The sequence below is a fragment of the Dermochelys coriacea genome, chromosome 1 (assembly GCF_009764565.3).
Source record: "Dermochelys coriacea isolate rDerCor1 chromosome 1, rDerCor1.pri.v4, whole genome shotgun sequence".
NCBI classification, from domain to species: Eukaryota; Metazoa; Chordata; order Testudines; family Dermochelyidae; genus Dermochelys; species Dermochelys coriacea.
Genome location: NC_050068.2, coordinates 4,169,462 through 4,194,432, shown reverse-complemented (window position 1 = coordinate 4,194,432; position 24,971 = coordinate 4,169,462). Strand labels below are relative to the sequence as shown.

The 24,971-nt window shown below is 52.8% G+C and overlaps 1 protein-coding gene across 1 annotated transcript; it reads left to right on the top strand.

Annotated features, from left to right (window-relative positions):
• Positions 1-6,023: 6,023 nt before the first annotated feature.
• LOC119846161 (olfactory receptor 52E2-like) lies at positions 6,024-6,980 on the top strand. The gene has a single exon (XM_038379438.1). The coding sequence runs from the start codon at positions 6,024-6,026 to the stop codon at positions 6,978-6,980; it is 957 nt and encodes a 318-aa protein (XP_038235366.1).
• Positions 6,981-24,971: the final 17,991 nt, after the last annotated feature.

Sequence of the window (24,971 nt, the reverse complement as noted above, 5' to 3'; positions counted from 1 at the left end):
CTCCTTCCTTAGAGGTTTTTAAGGTCAGGCTTGACAAAGCCCTGGCTGGGATGATTTAACTGGGACTTGGTCCTGCTTTGAGCAGGGGGTTGGACTAGATGACCTTCTGGGGTCCCTTCCAACCCTGATATTCTATGATTCTATGATTCTATGATTCAAGAACATTTCCGCAGCATATGTAAGGCTGAAGTGAAGCAGGTCTGTGGGACAAAGATGTAAAGTCTGTGGATGAGATGGCTTTTTTAGGTAATGCCTTCGAACAGATTCAGGTGTCTATTGAGGGCAGGCCACAGAAAGAGGGGTTTAGAACTGTTGGGAAGGAAGGATCCCATTTTGGCCCTGGGAATATAGTAGGGGGATGGGAGGCTAAACATTCTTTGACCCAAAAACATTCCTCTAACCCCCATCCCAAATCTCCTATAAAAGCAGAAGAGCTCAAAAGGTGCTATCAGTGTAATTCCACTGATCACTAGAGGAATAAATTGCCTGTGCTAGGAGGAAGCAGGCAACCAATAATTGATGTTAGTTCTGCTGTCCTCACCACAGAAACTCCCCTAGCAACTGAAACCGATCATATTGGTTTTGTGAGATTAGCCTCTGCAGAACCAGACATGGAGCATGTTAAGGCTCTCCAAACTGATGGCAGGGAGTATTTGAGGCAGAGGGATACAGGAGCTCATATCTCTCTGGTTTAGTGGAGTGTGGTCCCAAAGGCCAATATGCTACCTGGCCAAATGGCAGAGATTGTGAGGGTGGGTGAAAGCAGATTCCTCATACCACTAGATAAAATCCTTGTGGTGTGGGAAGGTCTAGAAAGTGTTTGGACTGTGGAGTAATGGAACACCTCTTAGTCGACCTGCTCCATTGTCATGTTTTTCTGTGTAGCTCAGCTTAAAATATTAGCCTGCCGCAGGAGGGAGTTTTATGCTGGGACCCCTGAGGGAAAGGGTAAGGTCTCAAGAACTGCTGAGAGAATGGAGAGAGTTTCCTTGATTCTTCTGCATCAGGGGGAAGCCACATGCTTCCAGGCGGGAGGGTGGTTGAGACCAAGTCCTGCACTCAAGCTGGAGGCAACATCACATCAGAAAGGGATAGGGGTGTAATACCTGCCAGGGAGAGAACTGTTCAGGTTGTTAGCTTCCAGCCTAGAGAAGGGGCAGGGAATCTCAGAAACCACTGAGGTGAGTGAGGATTCCTGTCACTCTGTAAGACAGGGAAGCAGGGTGCTTCAAGAATGGGAGGGGGCTGAGACTAGGCAACATGCCCTCAGGTGCAGAGGTAGAGGAGATGTTGTCAGTGAGTAAGGAAACTGTCCCAGTTGTTAGCTGGCAGAGTTTTGCAGCTGAACAAAAGAAAGAGCCCTTCCTATGGAGCACAGAGAAATGTGTCTTAGGAGGGGGCCCAGAGGAGGAATTAGGGGAAGGAATAGTGGGGGTACAGGAATCTTTCCTGACTAGTCACTTGGGGCATGATGCCGAGGACACTAGAAGGAAGGCTGCATCAGCATCTGTGAACCCAGGTACTCAGCCTGTTTCATAAATATAATGGGAAGGGTAACATCCTTGATGTATGCAGTAACATAAAATCCCTCCTGTCCAGAGGTACAGAGTCACTTTACCTGTATTGGTTTAAGAAGCTCAGATAACCTGGTTGGTACCTGGTGAACAGGAGCAATAAGTAAAGAAGATACTTTCAAATCTGGTGTGGGGGGAAGAGCTTTTGTTTGTGCTCTCTTTGTGTTTTCCCTCTCTGGATACAGAGAGAGAGAGAGAGAGAGAGAGGGACCAAGCTGATAAACCATCTCCTGAAAAGATACCTGAAATGATACATCTAAAATTACAGAAATTGTAAGTAAAGGCAAGGAAATGTGTTTGTGATCTTTTGTTTTAGCTTGTGAATTTTCCATATGCTAAGAGGGAGTTTTATTTCTGTTTTTTGTAACTTTGAAGCTGAGCCCAGACTGGAATCCTGTGTGATTAAATGTTTTATTTACTCTGTAAATTTACCTTCCATCCTGATTTTCCAGCTGTGATTCTTTTACTTTTTTTAAAAGAAAAAAGTTCTTCTTTTGAGAGCCTGATTGATTTTCAGGGTCCTAAAAACCCAAGGGTTTGGTCTGTGCTCACTTTGTAACCAGTTGGTTAGTATATTATTCTAAAGCCTCCCCAGGAAAGGGGGTGAAGAGGTTTCCAGGGAATATTTTGGGGAAACAAGGAACCAAGTGGCCCTTTTTCCTGGATTTTTGTCTAAATCACTTGGTGGTGGCAGCAACACTGTCCAAGGACAAGGAAATGATTTGTGCCTTGGGGAATTTTTCACCTAGGCTGGTAGAAATAAGCTTAGGCAATGTTTCATGTGGGACCCCACATCTGTACCTCAGAGTTCAGAGTGGGGAAGTAACCCTGACAGCCTGTGACCCAGGTTTTGAGAGGGAACTGTGTAAGTGATGTCCTGGAGGGGAGCAGTCCCACCGCTGCCTTCTCAGGGACAGAGGAAGAGGTGGCAGAGGTTACCCTAATCCAGGTCTCAGTTTTTCAGGACTTTATTTCTGATACTTTCCAAAAAAAGTATCTGTATCTTTTTAAATCAAGGTGTAGCTCCAACGCCTGTGATAACGGAGGAATTGAGACCAGGAAGTTGCCAGGTGGCAGTTTGTGAGAATACAAATGGCCCAACCGACAGAGAAAGGTTTAGATTGGATATTAGGAAAAACTTTTTCACTAAGAGGGTGGTGAAACACTGGAATGCGTTACCTAGGGAGGTGGTAGAATCTCCTTCCTTAGAGGTTTTTAAGGTCAGGCTTGACAAAGCCCTAGCTGGGATGATTTAACTGGGACTTGGTCCTGCTTTGAGCAGGGGGTTGGACTAGATGACCTTCTGGGGTCCCTTCCAACCCTGATATTCTATGATTCTATGATTCTATGAAAGGGTGTCTTCCCCCATGCTGGTGAGAGACAGAAAACAGCCGTGGGAAAGCTGCTGAGAACAAGGTGTGTCTGATCAAAGGGTAAACACACCTAGCTCACAGAGCACAGATCATAGTCCTCTAGGAAAAGGGGGCAAAAGACCAGCCAGTGTGCAGGATCCCGCTGAAAATCTTGCGAGACCCTGAGGCACCAAGATTCCAGAAACATGATTAAATTAATAGCCCAAAGAGAAGGGAACACTGGAGGGAAAGACAAGCCATTGACTGATTACATGGGAGAGAGTCGAAGGATACCATGGGTAATCAGCAAACTAATCTTCAAAAACAGTATCTGAACAGAGAGTGTGGTAGCGTAAAGATACTTGTAAACACCCATCTGTGTTTAAAAAATTGGTATTAATGCAAAGTTTTGGGATAAGAATTTTATTACTGATGTTAAACCTTATGGTAAGTATAGTTCATAGTTAATAGCTGTAAACAGATTTGAATCTGATCAAAGCAGAGAAATCTGGTTTGCAGTGTCTGAATGGGGAAACTGAGACACACCGCCTCATGGCCTTGATGGCTGAGTGCCAAGAGAACTATAACACACACTGCCTTTGAGTTAGTCGGTGACTAACCCTCTTACAGCAAACTAACAGGGGAGGTGAGACATTCTCTATCTTCGTGGAGCGTACTGTAACTGCCATAGACCTCATTTTCATATAAAGATGATTTTACGTATAAAGCATGCCTTGTAAGGTATCAGGGGAAAGGTTGTAATCTGCTGAAAGTCATGTCTCTCTCCATACTTGTGTATCATTAATGTATATGGAGTTATGAGAATGCTGTTGTATGGTGGTCACTAAAAGATGCTGGAAGTTGGGGAATCAGCCGGATATTAGCTCCCCAGAGGCAACAGCAAGGAAAGTGACCAATCCCTGCACAACCCATCAAAAGCCATTGTCCAGCATGGGAGCTCCAATGCAATGACTCAAGTGCATAAGACTCCACAAAGGGAATTGCTCAACCTTGCTTGGAGAGACTCAGCAATGCCCCCCAGACATGCCTGGACTTGTGCCCCCCAAGCACATGGACTGAGGGTTTAAAGAACAAACTTGTATATTAAGGACTGGAATAGACAGTGGGGTAATAAAATGCTTAATCTAGATGTTGCCCAGTCTAATAGAGTTGCGAGTATAGACTGCATGTGTCAAGGTTTCTTCCCCACTCTGAACGCTAGGGTACAGATGTGAGGACCTGCATGAAAGACCCCCTAAGCTTATTCTTACCAGTTTAGGTTAAAAACTTCCTTAAGGTATGAACTTTGTCTTTTCCTTGAACCCTATGCTGCCACCACCAAGTGTGTTAAACAAAGTATAGGGAAAGAGCCGACTTGCAGACATCTATCCCGGAAAATATCTCCCCAAGCCCTTCACCTCATTTTCTGGAAAGGCTTGATAAAAATCTTCACCAGTTTTCATAGGTGAGCACAGACCCAAACCCTTGGATCTTAAGAACAAGGAAAAGGCAATCAGGATCTTAAAAGAAGAATTTTCATTTTAAGAAAAATTAAAAGAATCACCTCTGTAAAATCAGGATGGTAAATACCTTGCAGGGTAATTAGATTCAGAACACAGAGAATCCCTCTAGGCAGAACCCTAAGTGACAAAAAGACACAAACACAGGAATATACATTCCATTCAGCACAGCTTATTTACCAGCCATTTAAACAAAAGGAAATTTAATGCCTTTCAAGCCTGATTACATTTTTTTGTTTTGGTAACCACTCTGACTTTTTGCCTATCATTTAATATCACTTAAAAACTATCTTTGTAGTTAATAAATTTGTTGTTTATTCTATCTGAAGCAGTGTGTTTGGTTTGAAGCATGAAAGAGACTACAATTGGGATAAAAAGCCTGGTGCATCTCAATTTCTTTGTTAAATTGACAAACTCAGAGAAGCTTGCAGTGTCCTGCGGGCATATCTGGACCCTGCAAGAGGGAGTTTTCTTGGATTGTGTCTGGGACTGGAGATATTGGCTAGTGTCATTCAGTTGCACAATCCAAGGAGCAGCTTACATGCTAGATACTCAGTATGAACAGCACAGGAGTGGGGGTTCTCACAGCTGAGCAGCGTAAGGCTGGTTCCCAGAGTCATGGATTGGGGTGACCTAACAGATCACCAGTCTAGATACACCGGAGTGGAACATCAGAATGTTGAACAGCAGCATGTAGGTGGACAGATGGGCAGTGCTCTTGAAATTATTATGATTTTTTTGTGATTGTTGGTCCAAGGCCAGCTTTGGGACTTTTCTTGGTACAGAGTGCATTTAGGGAGTTTCAGGGTCTCTTTGCCCTGGCAAGCCACAGATCTACAATCTGGGTGTTACAAGCTTTCCTCAGTTTTGTTTCCAATTGTTGTTGTTGTTAAGTAAATTCATGCATTTCACTGGTCATAATAACCATTGATATTTTTTTGACAATGTACCCCATTGCAAGATGGGTTATGTAAGATGCCATTGGAAAAGTTATGACTTTCTGAATATGATTATCCTATTTGTATGCATTTGTGATTTTTGACAGAAGTTCTGAATATTGACTACTTCTTTGCATTTCAAATATAGTTACAACTGGGTAAGGCCCACTAGGGAACTTGGTATCAGTCTAGATAGCTGGTTGGGAAGGGCCTATTCAGGGCAATGAGACATTGGCGGAAACAATAAGCCTGAAGAGAAACTTACCTTGCACCTGGTGAGCCTCCCTGAGAATGCTTCAGACAGCCTATACGTAGTGGATGCTATGACTCTACAAGGCCATGTGACCAGGCCACATAACTCTGGACTCCATCTTGGGGAGTCTCTAAATTTCCCACAATCTAGTCTGGAAACCAAGTTTTGAAACAAAGGGTTCCTGCCATATGCTAAATCTATAGAAAGCAGGGAGTGACATCGTCGGTGGTTCTTCACTCCTCACTCAAGAAGACTCCGAGTATGTTAATAACTATAACATATTTACCATATTATTCATTATAAAGCATGTAACCCCCTTGCTGTGCTTCTCTCCCTTTACAGGCCACTTCAGCATTTCTGAGTAGTATAGACGCATCAGCCGCGTCATGGCAGCTTTTAACTTCACCAACTCTGATGCTTCAAATTTCATCCTAACGGGCATCCCTGGGCTGGAGACTGCCCACATCTGGATTTCCATCCCTTTCTTTACATTCTACATTATCAGCCTGTTGGGAAATTTCACGCTTCTGTCTTTTGTAGGTAAGCAGCAAACTCTTCAAAAGCCAATGTACCTGCTGCTCTGCATACTGGCACTTACAGACATTGCCACACCTACCTTCGTCGTGCCAAAGGCACTGGGCATATTTTGGTTCAATTTGAAAGGCATTACTCTGGCTGGCTGTCTCACCCAGATGTTCTTCCTCCACACGGTTTCTGTTATGCACTCATCCACCCTCGTCACAATGGCCTTTGATCGCTACGTTGCCATATGTAACCCTCTGAGATATGGCACCATCCTCAGCAATGCTCAAATAGCTAAGCTAGGGCTTGCAGGTTTGATAAGAGCTGTTCTCTTCATTCTGCCCCTACCCCTACTCCTGAGTCAGCAGCCATTCTGTGCAAACCGCATTATCTCTCACACACAATGCGAGTACATAGCTGTGGTGAAGATGGTGTGTGGAGACATCACAGTGTCCAGGATATATGGCTTGTGGCTAATGTTTGTAATCAATGGGTTCGACCTGACACTCATTGCCCTGTCCTACATTCTGATCATCAGGGCCGTCCTCAGAATCTCCTCTAAGAATACCAACCAGAAAGCCCTTAACACTTGCACAGCCCACATCTGTGTGATGCTGACATATTATGCCCCAGGCTTCTTCTCCATTCTCACACACCACTTTGGTCAAGGCATTGCACCCTATGTTCATATCATCTTGGCTAACCTCTATCTCCTCATCCCTCCCATGCTCAACCCTATCATTTATGGGGTCAAAACCAAAGAGCTTCGTGAGAAAGTAGGCAAATACACCTGCCAAAAGGTGATTACCTGGGGCCACTGACTTGAAATCTGTGTGACAAGAGAAGGAAAGCATATCTCCTCATGAATCAAGGGTGCACTGTCCCAGTTTGTTTGAGCTAACCATTGTGGAAGTTCACAGTCTGAAAATTTCCTCCCAACCAATATCTTATCACTCCATCACTAAGCACTGCTCTTTCCACTGCTGAGTTACCTTTCTCTGACCGACACTTGAGCTCTTTATTGTCATCCATCAGCCTCCCTCCCCACACACCCTGTTACTTAGCCTTTCCAGGACTCTAAGTCTATGTCTACACTATCACAGTGTCAACCTACTCTAGTCCTGTCAACCTATTCTATGCAACTCCTGGTACATGAATAAGGTAGCTGAAGTCGATGTGCCTTAGGTCAAGTTACAGCGGGTTCTACATTGTGGGGACAAGGGAGGGAGGGGCTATCAATGGAGAAAATCTCCCATTGACTTATATTACTCTTCTTGTTCGGGGTCAACTTCAGGGTGATCTGTAGTCGAGTTGGCGGGTCTTTACTAGACACGCTTAATCAACCACTGGTGGATTGATCTCAGATCATCGATCCCAGCTGTAGTATAAACCTGCCCTAAGACTACCAGAGCACACTGTAGCATTTTGATACAAAGTAGTTTTCCATTACTGCCTTTGTGGTAATTGTTCTTGTCAGAGTTTTACAAACAGAAGTTACACTTTCAGATAGCCAAAGAGAAAAAGAAAGAAACAGCAATGCTGAAGTTCTTTATTATACAGACAGTGATTCGCTGAGCAAAATGTACCTGATTTTTCAATGTTGAATCCATCACAAATCCATGCTAATGTTTCAGTGGGAAAGTCCTAATAGAGGAAAGCTTCTGTAGGAATTGAGGACATTTTACTTGAGCTTACTGGTGAGAGTTAGGAAACGGTGTGTTTTTGAGAACTGGACTGCTGTATTTAACTATGACATCACCTTTGAGTAAAAATAACATATGCTTTGTGCAGTTGTTTTTCAAGTTGATTTTGGAGTCAATTTTGGAGTGGAACGGACTATGAACTTTCCTTTCTTCCTATAGAGGGCTCTTTGTGATATCCCCATGCGCACAGAGCAGGGTTTCGTTTTCCGTGAACCTTTCCCATTTTTTGGTTTATTCTTCTTACAGTTTCTTTAAATAAATTATATTTGGATTGAATTTAATTTAGTGATCAGGGGGTCAGGGAAGCATCTAATGTGAAGGGAGTACCCTGGAGTGGGGACACTCTAGCTCCTATCCTAAGTGACCATGATGAGACTTTGGGTTCAGCCTCTCAGGAATCCTGGGCAGAGCCATGTCACCATTATGAGGATTCTGCCACATAGGAGAATGGAAGGGGAGTCCTTGATGTCAGGCAGGCCTGTGGGAAAAGAGAGTGTGAGTTTTGACTCATAGCCTTTCCTTAGCGAATTCCCCTGAGGTAATGCAGAAGCCAGGAAAGTTCCCCACAATAGTTCCCCACTTACATTAGGGAACTGGGACAAACAGATGTGTTGGAGTTTAGTGATGGGTAAAGAGATGTGTAACTTGTGAATTCTTCATATAAATGATAAAATCTGAAATGCGTAACTTTTGAGAGCACACTTTCTATGTAAGGTGAATGTAACATCACTGCACAAGATTTCTTTCCAGAGACTGGTATCGTATTGTAGCTACTGGGTTCCAGGAAGTGGGCAGGCGGACCCCGCCCACTGCTTAAGGGCCCTCCGACCCCCACCTAGCAGCCTATGGGGAAGATCTACAGGACCTGGAAACTAAATGATTCTGTGGGACAACTAGTAAAATAACAGGGACAGGATTGCGATCAAAAGGTCTAAAGAAGGGATCCTGACAGGGACAACGAGCAGAGAACCCATGACACTGCCCACAGCTCCTCAAAGGAATCAAGGGAGTCAGTGGATGCCACCCAGAGGAACTCTGCCTTGATACGTGAACCGATAGTGGGTTGGAAACAGGCCCCACAGTCACAGGAGTCTCCATCAGCCAACCTTCTCTCCCTGGTTTTATAGATAGATATTTTAGACAGGGCCAGGAGGAAGCTGACCAGGAGGTCCCATGACTTTGTGGGGCTACGGATTGGGAGTGCGTAGAGAAGGAGGTGAGGGGAAAAGTGCAGCCAGAAACATAACAGGATATATCTGAGGAGCTGGAATACGAGCTGTAACCTGGCGCACTCCAAGTAAACGTGCATCAGAGTCTCCCTCATGCCGCAGAAGGGGCAGGTGTCCGGGACAGAGATAAACAGCACCAAATATTCTCCAGTGCTCATGGCCCCATGAAGGAGACTCCAGCTGATATCCCCAGTGGGCCTTGAGATCAAGGTGGAGTATAGGCTGGCCCACTGGGGCTCCTCACCCTCTAGAGGTGGCAGGAAGTCCCACCACTTCGTGTCAGGGCGGGACATGAGGATGAGGAAGTAAAGGGTGTGGAGCACGAGCGTGTATAGGTGTTTTCTTGGTGCGGTCTGGAAACAAATTGGCTGTAAGTCATGCAGCCGGCTCATGGAGAAGGGGCAGGGACTGTTTCGGTCCATGGGGCGGGGGCCTGATGAAAAAGTCCAGAGGGCCTGGGTTGGCGGGTGGACAGGGTGTGCCCTCATGCAGGACCCAGTCAAGGTAAACCCAAGCAGTGGGCGGCAAAGCGGCCCTCACCTCTTGAAGTACGTGGCGGGGAGAACAAGACCTGTAGAGCCCCATACGTTGAGCGAGCATGAGGGAATTCTGCTAATCTCGCTGGTCGTAATCCAGGAGGTCTCCGACTCTGGTGACTTCTGCCAGGACCAATATCTGTGCATCGACGGGGACTCTATCACCTGCACACGGAGCTGGGGGTTTGAAGCAGTGGCTCTGCGAGGAGATCTGCCACCTCGGTGGCGACCACAGACCTGGTCGCCGAGAACAGTTTCCAGGTCCTTAGGAGGAGGTCCTTGTAAAAGACCGGCAGCATGGAGAGGTCTCGTGGAAGACCTCTCGTATCGATATAACGGAGCTGCCAGTCATATCGGAGCCCTCAGAAGCGGCGCAGGAAGGCATGAGCAAGTACATTCCACGCAGGACTACCTGCGCCATAAAGGAGCCTCTGCAGGGCCTGGATGCGGAAGACATGGACCTGAGTGCATAGGCACTTCTGACTCTGCCTTCCCTCCTCCAGAGGCAGATGGAGGACCCCTGCAGAAACCCAGTGCACTCCATGCCAGAATCATGCTCTGGAGGTCACCCAGGAAGCCTGGGGCTAGGACTAGGGTGTTGAGCCGCTACGAGAGCATGGACAGGACGAGTTGATTGAATACCAGTGGCCTCCCTCGATGGGAGAGGCACCTGAGTAGTCCTGTCCGTCTCCAGAGCTGCTCCATCACCCTGCCCTGTAAACCATGACAGTTCTCTGGTGGAGACGGATGCATGGCGGAAAGGTAAATGCCAAGATAGAGCAGTGGATCTGCACTCTACGCAATGGCCTAAAGAGTGGGTGGGAGTGAGCTTGCCTCCCACCCATCCCCGACCACCAAGCTAGAGCTCTTGACCCAGTTGACCCCGGTGGAGGAGGCTGCCGAGTAGATGGCCTGGCAAGCCTCTACCTGCACCAAGTCGCCTGGGTCCTGGACTACGAGGAGCACATCGTCGGTGTATGCCGACAGGACCAGTCGCAGCTCCGACTCTCAAAGCACCAACCCGTCAACCTCCTGCGGATGAGACAGAGGACGGACTCCATCGCCAGATCATACAGCTGGCCCAAGACGGGACACCCCTGCCATATACCTCTCCCAAAGCTGACCGGCTCGGTCAGGGTCCAGTTAATCCTGACCAGACACTCTGAGGAAACATGCAGCACCTGGAGAAAATGCACAAACTGGGATCCAAAGCCTAACACTCGCAGAGTGCCCAGGAGATACTCGTGGTCCACCCTGTTGAATGCCTTCTCCTGATCCAGGGACAGACCATCCCTACACCCAAGCTCTAAGAGATCCTGGACCAGATACAGGTTATCAAAGTTGGTACGGTTCAGGATGGTGTAGATCTGCTCTGGGCGGATCACGTCCTCCAGCACGGATCCCAGTCGCAGTGAGATGGCCTTCGCTATGATTTTGTAGTATGTGCTGAGGAGCAAGACGGGACGCCAATTCCATAAGTCACAGAGGTCCTCCTTCTTCAGCAATAAGGCGAGCATGGCTCGCCTGCATGAGAGAGGAAGGACCCCGCTTTGCAAAGACTCAGCCCAGACAGTGACTTGATCTGGGCCGAGGATGTCCCAGTACATGTGTTAGAACTCCACGGTCAGTCTGTCCATGCCCAGAGATTTATTGGTGGGCATGCAGCGGATGGCTTCCAAGAACTCGGCCAGACAGAGAGGCAGCTCTAGCCGGTCCCGGTCACCCGTGCTGACCTTTGGAAGTCCATCCCAGAGCACTCTGTAGGTGGTAGGATCGGTCAGATCCGGGGAGAAAAGGTGTGCATAGAAGGTCCTGGCCCTCTCGCAAAACTCCGCTGGATCCGTGAGGGGGTGCCATCCTCCGCCAGAAGGCAGGTGACATGCTTCTTGGTCCCCCTCTTTTTCTCCAGGGTGTAGAAGAAGCGGGAGCTGCAATCCATCTCCTGATCCTGCAACCTCCCCTTCGGATTGAACAAAAACACCCTGGGTCCGATGATTGTCGAGGACCCGGAGCTCCTCCCGCTTCTCCTAGCACACTCCGCAAAGGGATAAATCTTCAGGGCTGGCGGCCAGACGCCACTCTATCTCTAAGACCTCCAGTTCCAAATGCTCTATCGCCGCATCCCTGCGTCTGCTGCCATGTCTTCCCCAGCCGGCACCAGTGGATGGAATGCAGCCGTGGGTAAGCTGAAGGCTCGGCAGTTGGCCCCCCTTCCTGATTTTGTGGGGGGCGTCTTCATCAGCTGATAGGAGAGGAGCTCAAGACTTCTGCTTGCCCCGCTTTCTCTGTACTAGGGTCCAGCCCTCCATGGCATCATCTGCGGGCTGAGTAACAGGGTTTGGGTTGGGGGGCAGGGATGATGACTCAGGGACTCGGGAAGGCAACTGTGGGGCAGCAAAATGGGGGGCAGAGTCCACCTGGGGCAGGCCCTCTCCTATGCTCAGCGATACCCCCACGGCACCCTCCTCTACGGACCCCGCCAGAGTGCATGTGTCAAGGTTCCTTCCCCACTCTGAACTCTAGGGTAGAGATGTGGGGACCTGCATGAAAACCTCCTAAGCTTACTTTTACCAGTTTAGATTAAAACTTCCCCAAAGTACAAACTATTTTACCTTTTTCCCCTTGGACTTCCAATGCCACCACCAAACGTTCGACTGGGTTTACTGGGAAAACGTTGTTTGGGAACATCTTTCCCCCCATAATCTTCACCAAAACCTTGCACCCCCTGCCTGGGGAAGGCTTGATAAAAATCCTCACCGATTTGCATAGGTGACCACAGACCCAAACCCTTGGATCTTCAGAACAATGAAAAAGGCATAACATTTCTTACAAGAAGAATTTTAATATAAGAAAAGGTAAAAAGAATCATCTCTGTAAAATGAGGATGGTAAATACCTTACAGGGTAATTAGATTCAAAACATAGAAAATCCCTCTAGGCAAAACCTTAAGTTACAAGAAAGACACAAAGACAAGAAATTTCATTCTATTCAGCACAGCCTAATTTCTCAGCCATTTAAAGAAATCATAATCTAACGCATCTCTAGCTCGATTACTTACTAAGTTCTAAGACTCCATTCCTGTTCTGTCCCCAGCAAAAGCAGCACCCAGACAGACAGACAGACCCTTTGTTTCTCCCTCCCTCCAGCTTTGAAAGTATTTTGTCTCCTGATTGGTCATTGTGGTCAGGTGCCAGCGAGGTTATCCTAGCTTCTTAACCCTTTAGAGGTGAAAGGATTTTTCCTCTGGCCAGGAGGGATTTTAAAGGTGTTTACCCTTCCCTTTATATTTATGACAGCATGCAACAGAGGCGGGGCTCTCCCACTCATCTGGGCACCCTGGGGGAAGTACCCCTTGGGTCTGAGCGGGAGCAGTGGTGGGCTGAGAAGGAGGAGGGGCAGCTCCGTGTCCTGGGTAGCCAGGGGCACTGGCGATGACGGGGCTGGTGCCCTGCTGGGTCCCAGGCGCTCCTCCATGCCAATCCAAGCGGCAGTCCCTCCGGACGTGCCCCATCGCCTGGCAGAGGTAGCACCAGGCCTCCCCCATGGAATAATGCACCTGGTAATGGGCCCCCTGGTAGGGGACCAGGAAAGACCCCTCGAGCGCCTCTCTGCCATGTGCCACCAGCGGCAGTTGAAGCTCCCTTGCCGGTGGAACAAGAGGACGTGACGGAGGACGGGGTCTTTGCAGCCCAGCAGGAGAGGGATGATGACAGAGATCGGTTTCCCCAGGATAGAAAGGGCCGGCAGCAGGGTAGCACTGGGGCGGAAAGGAGGAAGGGAGGTCAGAACTACACGAGCACCCAGGTCCTCCAGTGGCTCCCGGGGGACAAACACGCCCCCCACTCCCAGGCTCTTCTCCACCACCTATGGGCTGCGGCCTCTGAGGCAAGGAAGAAGATGACTTTGCCATACATTTTGGAGGCTGCCACAATGGCCATGGGCCCCAGCACCCTCGCCAATGCCTGCATGTAGGTCTCCACGTGGGGCGAGGCGGGGACTAGGAGGCAACGGACGCCGTGATTCCTGGTCAAGGTGGGGAAGGGGCCCCAACTGCTAGGGATGGTAACAGCGGCGGTGGCTGGGAGAGATGATGTAGTAGTTGGTGGGGGGGGCCACTGCCACCTGGGCATACGCTCTGGTGAACAGAGGGGAAGTGCCCGTGGTGCTGGTGGAGGGAGCAGTGGGAAGGGATGCCGCGGATGAGGGTGGGGCTGCTGCAGTGGGGGCAGTCCCTGCCATGGAGGGCCTAGTCTTTTTAGCGGGGCTCTTTCCTTTCTTTTTGCCCTGTCCCTTCCCACCAGCTGGGGAAGCTCCCCAGAATCGGAGGGGGCGAGAGACATGACAGCAGGGGATGTTAGCCCATTACCCGCTGCTGCCGGTGCCCCAGTGGGGGCGATAGTCAGTGTTTCGGCAGCGGCGGTTGAAGTAGAGGCTGGGGGGAGGCATCATGAAGGCAGGCGGGAGAGGCAGGGTCTGCCTCAAGGATCCCACACATTCTGTCTCGCGCCATGATGAGCTGTGAGGGAGGGGAAGGAGGGGAAAAACAGCAGAGAAAAGGGTGAGAGGGGAACCAGTTCAACTGCTCCTCCCCGCTAGTCTGCAGGTGTAAGCCAGGGAATTGTCCTGCTATTGTGGGGAACTTTCCTGCCTCTGCACTTCCCTGATGAAGTGGGCTAGAGAAAGGATCTGAGTCCTCGCCCCACTTTCTTTACCCAGTGGACTCCCTGCCCTTGAGGACTCCCCTTCCACTCTCCTGTCTGGCAGAGTACTCGTAACCCCAACAAGGCTGGGCCCAGGATTCCTGGGGGCCTCGACCCCCAATCCAGCTCTGGTCACCTAGGACAGGAGCTAGGGTGTCCCCACTCCAGGGTAATCTCTCTGCACTGGGCACTTCTCTGACCTACTGACCATTACATACAAGTTAAAGCAAATGTAAGTTATTCAATCAACAATTTTTAAAAAGAATAAGGAAAAATGGGAAAGGTTAAAGGAAACACTTCAGCCCTCTCTGTGGCGGGGAGCATCAAAAACAGTGTCTCTGGAGCGTCAGGGCAGTTCACAGTCTGCTCCTTGTAAGTCCCAGGCCTCCTGCTCAGGCCCTGACTGTGCTGCAGGGATGCTGTGGGTTCGACACTCGCTCTGGTCGTGGCCACAGGCTCTCAGGCTCTAAGTGGTAGGACCCTTATTCCCAGTGTCGCCCCCGAATTGTCGGGGTTATGATCCAAGCCTGGCCTGCAGAGCCTCTTGCCCAGGGTCCCCCTTGGTCTCCCCAGCTGCTCACCACAGACTGCTCCAGCCCCAGCTCCACCACTCGGTCTCTGCACTGCTGCTGCGGCTCTGCCTCCAGCTCCCTGGGCTGCTTCTCTGGCCCCTCTGACTCTGGTTGCTGCAGATCTGCTCCCAGGGCAAGTCTGCTCTCTGGGCTGTGCCTCTGGCTTTGGGGCTGCAGGTCTCCTCCAAGGACAGGGTCTGCTCTCTCGGGATCTGGCACAGCTCTGCTCCCAGCACAAGTCTGCTCTCTCCGGGCTGTGCCTCTATCTTTGGGGCTGCAGCTCTGCTCCCATGACAGGGTCTGCTATCTCTGGATCTGGCACAGCTCTGCTCACGAGCTCTGCTCATGTCACTGCTTTCTCCTTAGGTCGGCCCCACTCTGTCTGATCCAGGCAAATCCAGCTCACACGGAGGACGGGACCTCCCTGGCCTCCTGACTCCCTGATTAGACTGCTTGCCCTGTCATTCAGGCTGACCTGGAGCACTGGCCTCTTCCCATTGTTCATGGGGGCTGTCAGTGTCAGGGTCCTGATTCCCCATCGACCTTTCCCCTTTGACAACTGGGAGCCAGCCAGTAAAACACCCCCACTGAATGTTAGTAAGGGGGTAACAATCCCCTTACACAGGCAGGGGAGGAGGGCAGCAAAATGGGGGGGCAGATAGGGGGGCTATCAAGGACTTGTGGGGGGAGTCAGTCAGTAACCTAGGATGGAAGTCCAGCTCCTCTAGCTGCACTAGGGGAGGGAAGGTCACAATAACTTCAGGGGGGTGCAGTGATCAACCAAAACGGGGGGGGCACAAGTACATGGGAGGGGGCATGGGCACACGAAGGGAGGGCCAATCAGGTTGGGGGGCTGCAAAGGAAAGGGAGCGGCCAGGCTGGGAGGAAGGTGGGGAAAGGTGGGTGGGGAAAGGGAACCAAGGGGCTAGCTGTAGGGCTGGGGTGGGGCAAACAATCCAAATATCAGAAGGTAAAGGTGGGGCGAGCAAACAAACTGGGCTCACAAAGGGCTTAGACAAAGCAGCTGGGGGGCAAAGGGCTGTAATCTTAGGGGGGCAGTCCAAGAAGGGGGGGCACATGCACCCAGGTGTGCTTGCAAAAAGTCACTGGGATGCTGCTGCAGGCCCAAATGGTGGAAATGGGCATGGCAGGCCAGGCAGGCAGCTGAGTCCTGGAGGCAGGAGCTTGAGGCAGATGGTATGTGGCTGGTGGGTATGGTGGAGGGGGCAACGGTAGTGGTGGGGGTCGGGGGAGACTCAGGAAGGACCCCTCACAGGTGGCAGTAGTGGGGTCCTGACTTCTTCTTCCAGGGGTGATGGGGGGTGGGGTCAGGCTGGCAGGCCCCCACACACACATACACTCAGCAGCAGCAGCAGCAGTAGTCCTCCAGGGAAGGAGAGAGCTCCAGCCAGCAGCAGCAGTCCAGTGCGGCCAGAGAGGGAGAAGGAGAGGGAGAGCTCCAGCTCATATCGGAAAAACCCAGGAGGTGGGTGGGCGCAAGCTCACCCACTGCTAAAGGCCCTTCCCTCAGCCTACCAGAAGGGACCACTGGACCCAGGGACCAACTGAATGTGGGGGGACAACTAATGAAAAACAGGGATCGGAGTGAAGGTCAAAGGTTCAAAATGAGGATACCGGATGGGGACACCAAGCAGAGAACCCCGGACAGAGCCCACTGCACCTCAAAGCTGTCGAGGGAGCCAGCGGGTGGAGCTCTGCCTGGATATGTGACACTAGGGAGGAACTGAAATAGCCCCCCCAGTCGCAGAGCGCCCCCTCTTCTAACAGCCTCCTCCTTTTATTATAGATGGAAACTTTGGCCAGAGCCAGGAGGAGGTTGACAAGGAGGTCTCGCAACTTCCTGGGGCCACAGATAGGGTGTGCGAAGAGGAACAAGTAGGGGGAGAAGTGAAGCCAGAACCTCAATAAGAGGTTCTGGAGGAGCCAGAATAGGGGCTGCAACCTGGCGCATTCAAGATAGGCGTGTGCCAGGTTCTCTCTCACACCGCAAAAGGGGCAGGCCTCAGGTGTAGGGGAAACCACGCCAGGTGCACGCCCTGGCGGGCCGTGGGACCAAGGTGGAATAAAGGATGGCCTACCGGGGCTCCTCACCTCTCTAGGTGGAAGATAACTCCGCTATTTGGTGTCAGGGTGGGACACAAGGGTGAGGAAATGCAATGTATGGAGCATGAGCATGTACAGATGGTTTCTGGGCACGGTACAAAACCGGACTATCTGCAGGGTACGCAGCTGGCTTGGAGTGTGGGAACGGGGAGGCCGTGGGGGCTTGCGGAACAGGGGCCAGAGAAAAATGTCCGGAGGGCCAGGGGTGAGGGTGGGCAGGGAACATCCTCTTGCAAGGCTTGGAATCGGGTGACAAGGCGGCCTTCATCTCCTGGAGTACACTCCTAGGGGTTGGAAGGGTGGAAAGCCCCATGAGTCATCCAAGCACGTGGGGGCTCCACCAAATTCCAGTTGTCATAGTCCAGGAGGCCTCCAATTCTGGTGGTTACTACCTCTGACACACCGAGGGAGACTCCGCCACCTGCACACAGAGATCGAGGTTATGTAGCAGGAGCGCTGCGAGGAGGTCCACTCCCTCGGTGGCCACAAATGATCTGGTCGCCAAAAAAAGCTTCCAGGTCCGGAGGAGGTCCTAATAGAAGACTGGCAGTTTGGAGAAGTCTCGCAGAAGACCTCTCGGATGGAGAAAAAAGAGCTGCCGGTCATATCGAAGCCCTCGGAGGCAGTGGAGGAAGGCGTGTGCCAACGTGCTCCACACTGGACTACCTGCACCGTAAAGGAGCCTCTGCAGGGCCTGGAGGTGGAAGACATGGACCTGGCTGCTCAAGCAAACCAGGCCCTGTCCTCCCTTGTCCAGGGGAAGACTCAAAGACCCAGTGCAGTCCCAGCCAGAAGAACTCCAGAGCCATCCTTTGGAGCCTGGCCAGGATCCTTGGGGCCAGGCTTAGGGTGTTGAGTCGGTGCCAGAGCATGGACAGGACCAATTGGTTCAACACCAGTGCCCTCCCTTGCAGGGAGAGACACCAGAACAGTCCTGTCCATCTCCGCAGCTGCTCACTCACCCTGGCCTCCAAATCCTGCCAATTCTTCGGCGGAGAAGGATGCGTGGTAGATAAATAAACACCAAGATAGAGCAGTGGACCCACGCTTCACCGGATGTCTTGAAGCATGGGTGGGAGGGAGCTCACTTGCCACCCGTCCCCGACCACCAGGCCAGAGCTCTTGACCCAGTTGACCTGGGTGAAGGAGGCCACCGAGTAAACGGCCTGGCAGGCCTCCACCTGCACCAGGTCGTCTGGGTCCTGAACCATGAGGAGCACGTCATCGGCGTACACTGACAGGAGCAGCCGCAGCTCAGGCTCCCTAAGGGTCAACCCCATCAACCTCCGGCAGAGGAGACAGAGGAAGGGCTCGATCACCAGAGCATACATCTGGCCCGACAGCGGGCACCCTTGACGTACTCCCTGCCCGAAGCTGACTGGCTCGTTCAGGGTCCAGTTCAGCCTGACCAGACACTCTGCATCAGTGTACAGCACCTGGAGAAAGCCCACAAACTGGGGCCCAAAGCCGAATGCCCGCAGGGTGCCCAGGAGATACCCGTGGTCCACCCTATCGAATGCTTTCTCCTGGTCCAGGGACAGGAGGGCAAACGACAGACCATCTCTATGCCCAAAGTCCAAGATGTCCCAGACCAAATACAAGTTGTCAAAGATGGTCCAGCCCTGGATGGCATAGGTCTGTTTGGGATGGACCATGTCCTCCAGCACATACCCCAGCCACAGCGAGATGGCCTTCGCTACGACCTTGTAGTCCATGCTGAGGAGAGAGACGGGATGCCAATTCCGTAAGTCGTGAAGGTCCCCTTCTTCAGAAATAAGGCGAGCACGGCTCACCTGCACAAGAGACGGAGGACCCCGCTTTGCAAGGACTTGGCCCAGACGATGACAAGGTCTGGGCCGAGGACGTCCCAGAACACGCGATAGAACTCCACTGTCAGCACGTCCATGCCCGGAGATTTATTTGTGGGCATGTGAAGGAGGGCTTCCGAGAGCTCGGCCAGAGAGAGAGAGCTCCAGCCTGTCTCGGTCACCCGCGCTGACCATCGGGAGTTCGGTCCAGAGCACTCTGCGGGCATCGATGTCGGTCGGATCCGGGGAGAAAAGGTTAGTGTAGAAGGCCCTGGCCCTTCCACGCATCGCCTCCGGATCCATGAGGGGGGTCCCATCCTCCACCAGGAGGCAGGTGACATGCTTTTTGGCCCCCTCCTTTTCTCCAGGGCATAGAAGAAACAGGAGCCGCAATCCATGTCCCAAAGGAGACAGATGCGGAATCGAACAAAGGCGCCCTGGGCTTTATGGTCCTCCAGGGCCCGGAGATCCTCACGCTTCTTCCAGTATGCTGCGTGGAGGGGTGGATCCTCGGGGCTGGAGGGGAGTCACCTCTCTAGCTCTAAAACCTCCTGCTCCAACTGCCCTATCACTGCACCCCTCCGATGGGTGGCGCCCCGGGTGTAGTCGTGGCAGAAGAGCCATGCGCGCACCTTCCCCATATCCCATCACCACCTCGCTGAGGGAAAGACATGCCGCTGCCCCTGCCAGGCAAGCCAGAACTCCCGGAAGGACGCCACGAAGCCCACGTCCTCCAGAAAGCTGTTATTAAAATGTCAATAGGCCAGCCCCAGCCTCTCTGGACTGAGAGAGGCTGTCACGGTCACCAAGTCGTGATCTGAGAACAGGGCCAACTGGATGCCGGAGGCGTAGGCTCGTCTCAGATGGAAACGCGAGATATAAATGTGGTCCAACCTGGAGCGGCGCGACTGATCCCCCCACCCGGACATTAGTAAATTAACATCGCCGTCCAGGTCGTGGTAGCGCCAGACATCCACCAGGGAGTGATGATCCACAATCTGCCTGAGGATGCCCGCGGCTGCCTGGGATGTCACGACTCCTGAGCAATCCCGGTCCTCAAGGGTGGTGTTGAAGTCCCCGCCCAGGACCAGGCACTCATGAGGATCCAGAGTGCCGAGGAAGGCCGACACCTGCCAATAGAAACACACCCGTTCCAAGTCCGCGTTCATGGTGTAATCGCTAACCAGGTTTAATCTCAGCCCCTGCACGCAGGCCCGGACGTGCAACAGGTGACCCAGCACAACCTCAGCTACCCCCAGCACCTCGGGCCATAGTTCAGGGGAGAACAGAGTGGCCACCCCAGCTGAATGGGTGCCGAGGTGGCTAAAGTAAACCTTGTCCCCCTACTCCAGCCACCAGGACTGCTAGAGCTGTGTGGGTCTCCTGCAGGAAGATCACAGAGTACCCTGCCTCCCGAAGGAAGGAGAACACCTGGCTCCTGGGGAGACCCATGCTACAGCTCCTGGTGTTCAGCGTAGCAAAGATAGTATCCTTCATAGGGAGGGCTGGGGCGAATCCTCATGGACATGGCAATCGAGGGCCTCCAGCGGGCCCCATAACAACCCATGTTCGACCCCAAAGGTCATCAGGGAGTCGTGGAACTTACGGGCCCGCTGGTAGGCCGTGAGGCCCTGCCTCCTGGTCCCTCTCCCTTCCCCCAAAAGGCCCTTCACAGCCCGAAGTACGCGATGGAAGTCCCCAAAGCTCTAAAGGGCGAGCTGCACCTTGCCCTGTGAGGCACGAGTGTCCAGCAGGAAACGGCGCAGCTCTTACCTCAGTGCAGAGGGGGACACGGCAGCTAACCTGCTGCCGTCCTCTGGTGAGGCCCCTAAAAGATCTTCGCGGCCTGCAGTGATGGCCAAGCATGGAGGGGAACCCTGGCGCAGTTGCGCTGGGCAGCCCGTCCCCATCCTCGGCACAGGAGGGGCCGGCGGAGGGAATAGTGCAGCCCCCATGATGCTGGGAAAAGGGGACATGAAAACCGCCCCCTGAGAATTGTCCATAGACAGAGGAAACGAGACAACCTCAGGGGATGCAATACATGGGCGATGGTGGGGAAAGGGGCGAGTGACACATTGGGAACGGAAATAGGATCGGGGTGAGGGTGGGACCAGGGTCGTGGACAGAATAAGAGGCAGAATCAGGGACGAGGGCCAACAGTGGGACCGGGGCAGGAACGGGGCCAGGAAAAGAGGCAGGATCAGGAACAGGAACACTGATGGATTCACGGTCCCCGACAGCTGGGCTATCGGGGTGCGGCTCCTATCGGCCGGGATTGGGGGACAAATAGACCAGGGCTAGAGAGGGGCCTTTACTGACGCCGGGCACGGAAGCTGTGAGAAACACGTCACCCTCAGCCACGGCGTCAGGCACTACGGAAACTTCAGTGGGGCCCCCCTCCGGAGGGGAAGCCAACCGCTCCGTCCGGGTGGTAGAGGGCTCGCCCACAGGCTTCGGGCCCGACTGTTCAGCATTGGCTGTTGCCTCTACAGGCTCGGCAGCCTCAGGTGAGGCGCCATCCACGGCCAGGCAAATAGAGAGAACCAGGGGCGCCCCCAGGACCAGAATGGGGGCTACAGTTGGGAGTGAAGGGCAGGGAGAAGGAGGAGGATGCGGTGGAACTGAGCCGCCACACAGATAGAGGCCCTCTGGCTCAGGGGGGGCAGTCGTCTTCCCCCTGGGTGACCGGGGTCAGACCAGGGCATCAATCTCCTCAAATATAGAAGTTAATTCAGTCCCTGCTGCCCCAGTAATAGCCCTGCTATCGACAGCCGCGGGGGGCACAGATGGCAAAGTGGCTGGGGAAACTCCTACAGAGGCCTCCTCGGGAGGGGACTTAACAAGGGGGGCGGTGACACGATGGCGATGCCATAGCCAGCATCTCTTGCTGGGCTCCATCTCGGGGCGCGGCAGAATATGTAACATCGTCAGCCCCCCCCAGCATTTTTCGGGGGTCCTCCTCTCCCTATTCGTCCTCTTTCGGAGAGGAGGGATCGAGCCCTCAATTTACGGGCACCACGCTTCTCCCAGATGAGCACCCAACCCTCTGAAGTGGAGGTGGAGGGCCGGTCTGCAGGGGCAGGGCCAGGGGGTAAGGGCGATTATTTTGGGGCTCGGGGTGGCAGGGCGAGACAACGGGAGGAAGGGAAACCTCCCAGTGGGGCGGGCCCTCTCTCTCAGCCAGCAGAGGTCTTGCCGCCCACTCCTCCATGGGAGGAGGGGCAACGGCAGTGGCAGCCGGGCTGCCAGGGTCGCCGGCGATGAAAGGGCGGGCCCCTTCCCAGGTCTTGGGGGTCCTGGAAGCTTCTCCAGGCCGGGCCAGGGGGCAGTCCCTCCGGACGTGCCCCGTCGCCCGGCAGAGAAAGCACCGGGCCTCACCCATTGAATAATGGGCCTGGTAATGGGCCCCCTGATAGGGTACCAAGAAGGACCCCTCGAGCGCCACCCCGCCACCCATCGCAGGTGGCATTTGAATCTGCACCTGCCGGCAGAAAGACAGAACGTGGTGGAAGGCAGGGTCCTTGCAGCCCAGCGGGAGAGGGCTGATGATGGAGATGGTTTTCCCCAGAGTGGAGAGGGCAGGCAACAGGGCAACATTGGGCAGGAAGGGCGGGACAGAGGTCAATACCACCCGTACGCCCAAGTCCTCCAGAGGTTCCAGGGGAACGAACATGCATCTCACGGCCATGCCCTTCTCTACCACCTCCTGAGCGGCGGCCTCTGACGCTAGGAAGAACACAACCTTACCATACATCTTGGAGGCTGCCACATCAGCTGCAGGCAGGGGAGGAGGGTGCTAACAACAGAAGGACACAGGGACAGCAAAGGAGAGGGGAACAATCACGGACGCAGGGCAGGGCGCTGGTTCCTCCAGCTGCACTTGGACGGGGAAGGACTACAATAGCATCAGGGGAGGTGCAATGATCAGGGTAAACAACTTAAAAAGGGGGGGCACAAGTGCTCCGAATGGGGACATGGGCACACCAAACTGTGGGTTGGACAGGGCATGGTCCTGCAGGAGTCAGGGGGAACAGGAAACAACTGAGAGTGGGGCAAGTAGAGCACAATGTGGGTGGGAACCTAACTCCTGGGGAAGGGCAGGGCAGGCAAAGTAACAAACTTGCACGAGTTGGGGTGGGGCAGGCACACTAACAAACCCAGGAACCTAGGATGGGACCAGGGTGGGACAGGCAAACAACCACGGAAAAACCGTCCGGGGAGCTACGGGAGGAAAAAAACGGGCTGAGGGGTAACGGGGAGGCCTCCCATGCAAATGCAACTGAGGGAGGGGGGCCAAGTCCAAACAAAAGCGGGGGGAGTGCCAGCAGCGGTCCTCCAGGAGACGGAGAGCTCCAGCCAGCAGCAACACCCCAGAAGGGAGAGAGCTCCAGCCAGCAGGACAACCTGAACAGACTGACCCTCCCTCATGCAGCGGAGTGGTTCCCCACTCCAGCCCTGAGAAAGCTGAGGCTGGCCCGGGGAAAAGGCTTGGGCTGTGTGGAAAAGCCCAGGCTGATGAAGGCAGCAGCCACAGCTGTGACCAGCTCCATATAGCCCAGCTGGCCCCTATAAGAGGCTGTGAGCCCACAGCCTCCCTCTGCTTGTAGAGGGAGAAGGGCCTGGTTGCAAGGTGCTGAGCAGGACACGCAGAGGAGCTGGAAGCTCTGACCTGGAAAGCCTCAGGCTGCCGGCCAAATAGGTGCAGGGTTGCAGAGGGGCAGCCCATGGATAGGCAGAGGCAGCAGGTCCAAAACCCCCTTGCTGGTGCTGAGTGGCATATACACTGCAGTCTGCCCCTGATACAAGGGGCTAAGTGGGGACTGGCAGTAGCCCAGACTGAGGTGAGGTGGGGTTAGAGGGTGGGGGTTCCCTTGGGTGGGAAGACCCAGAACCTGAGAGTGTGGGGGTACTGCTAGGGTGCAGCACCCCAGAGAAAGGGGCACTTGGTTCTGGGAGGGACATGGGGGCCAGTGGTAGGCAGATCAACAGCTTGCAAAGGGCACTCAGGTGGCTGGAGGAGCTAATTCCCAATGAGCAGGAGGAGGTGCCTCAGTGGTGAATCTGAAACTTCACACATATAAAAGCCTCTTCCAGTGGTATTGTACTATGGGGTTACAACAGTAAACCTGATGAGAATGGGAGTACTTGTGGCACCTTAGAGACGAACACATTTATTTTGCGGATACAGACTAACACAGCTGATACTCTGAATCCTTCCTCTCACGTTCAATATTTAGACACAATGGAGGCACCCACAAAAATAATTCTCCTGAGCAAAAATGCCAATGAATTTTATAAGCCTCCATCATTAACATAATTAATGGAAAATCTTAGTTTTGTTCTTCTCATTGTGCTCCGACGAAAAATTCTGGAACTGTTAAATGCTGATTCAAAACTGCTACAATCTAAAGACAAACACCTATACAAAACAGACAAAACACAGACCTCTCCAAAGCAGCATTACTTCTCAAAGCCACTGAACTTGTAGCTTCATTTCAAATTCAGTTAAAAGAAGCCAAATGTTCTGAAAGTAAATTATCAGGAAAATGGGGAAGAGAGATCAAGTAAGTCTGAAGAGAAGTGCTTGAGAAGGGCAAAAGGGCAGGGGAGCAGCTCATTTTGTGGCAGACCAGGGAGCAGAGCACACCTGCTACGGGCAGGTGCAGGGGAGAGGATCGGAGGGAAGGCAGAATCTGCCCCTGAACAACGGCCCAAAGATCCCTCCCTGAGGGAAGGGAGGGCCTGCTGCAGGGACACCCCGGGACGGAAGCAGTCGTCTCTCACATGAATGCTGGACTTGACTGATCCCCTTTACTTGCTCTTGGGGCTACCCCAGCAGGGGAGAGCCCTGGGACTGAGCTGGCCCTGGGAGGTTGGGCCACACCACAGGAAGAGGCAGTTGCTGCCTGAGAAGAAAGGAGTGAGAGCTTGTTACATGCCACCGCCAGAAGGTTCCTTGGGGTGAGCAGACACCCGTCCTGCTGCTTTACCCCAGACGGACACCTTGGGACCTTCGCAGGGAGGTGGTAGGAAGAGGCCCAGGTAGGCAGCAGGTATAATAGGCCATGTGAGGCTAAACCTCCCTCAGCTGTGCAGCCCCCATCCCGCAGCCTTTGGGAGAGGGGACATCTAGGCCCTGG

Coding starts and splice junctions, on each gene's coding strand:
- LOC119846161 (XM_038379438.1), top strand. CDS start 6,024: ATGGCAGCTTTTAACTTCACCAACTCTGATGCTTCAAATTTCATCCTA.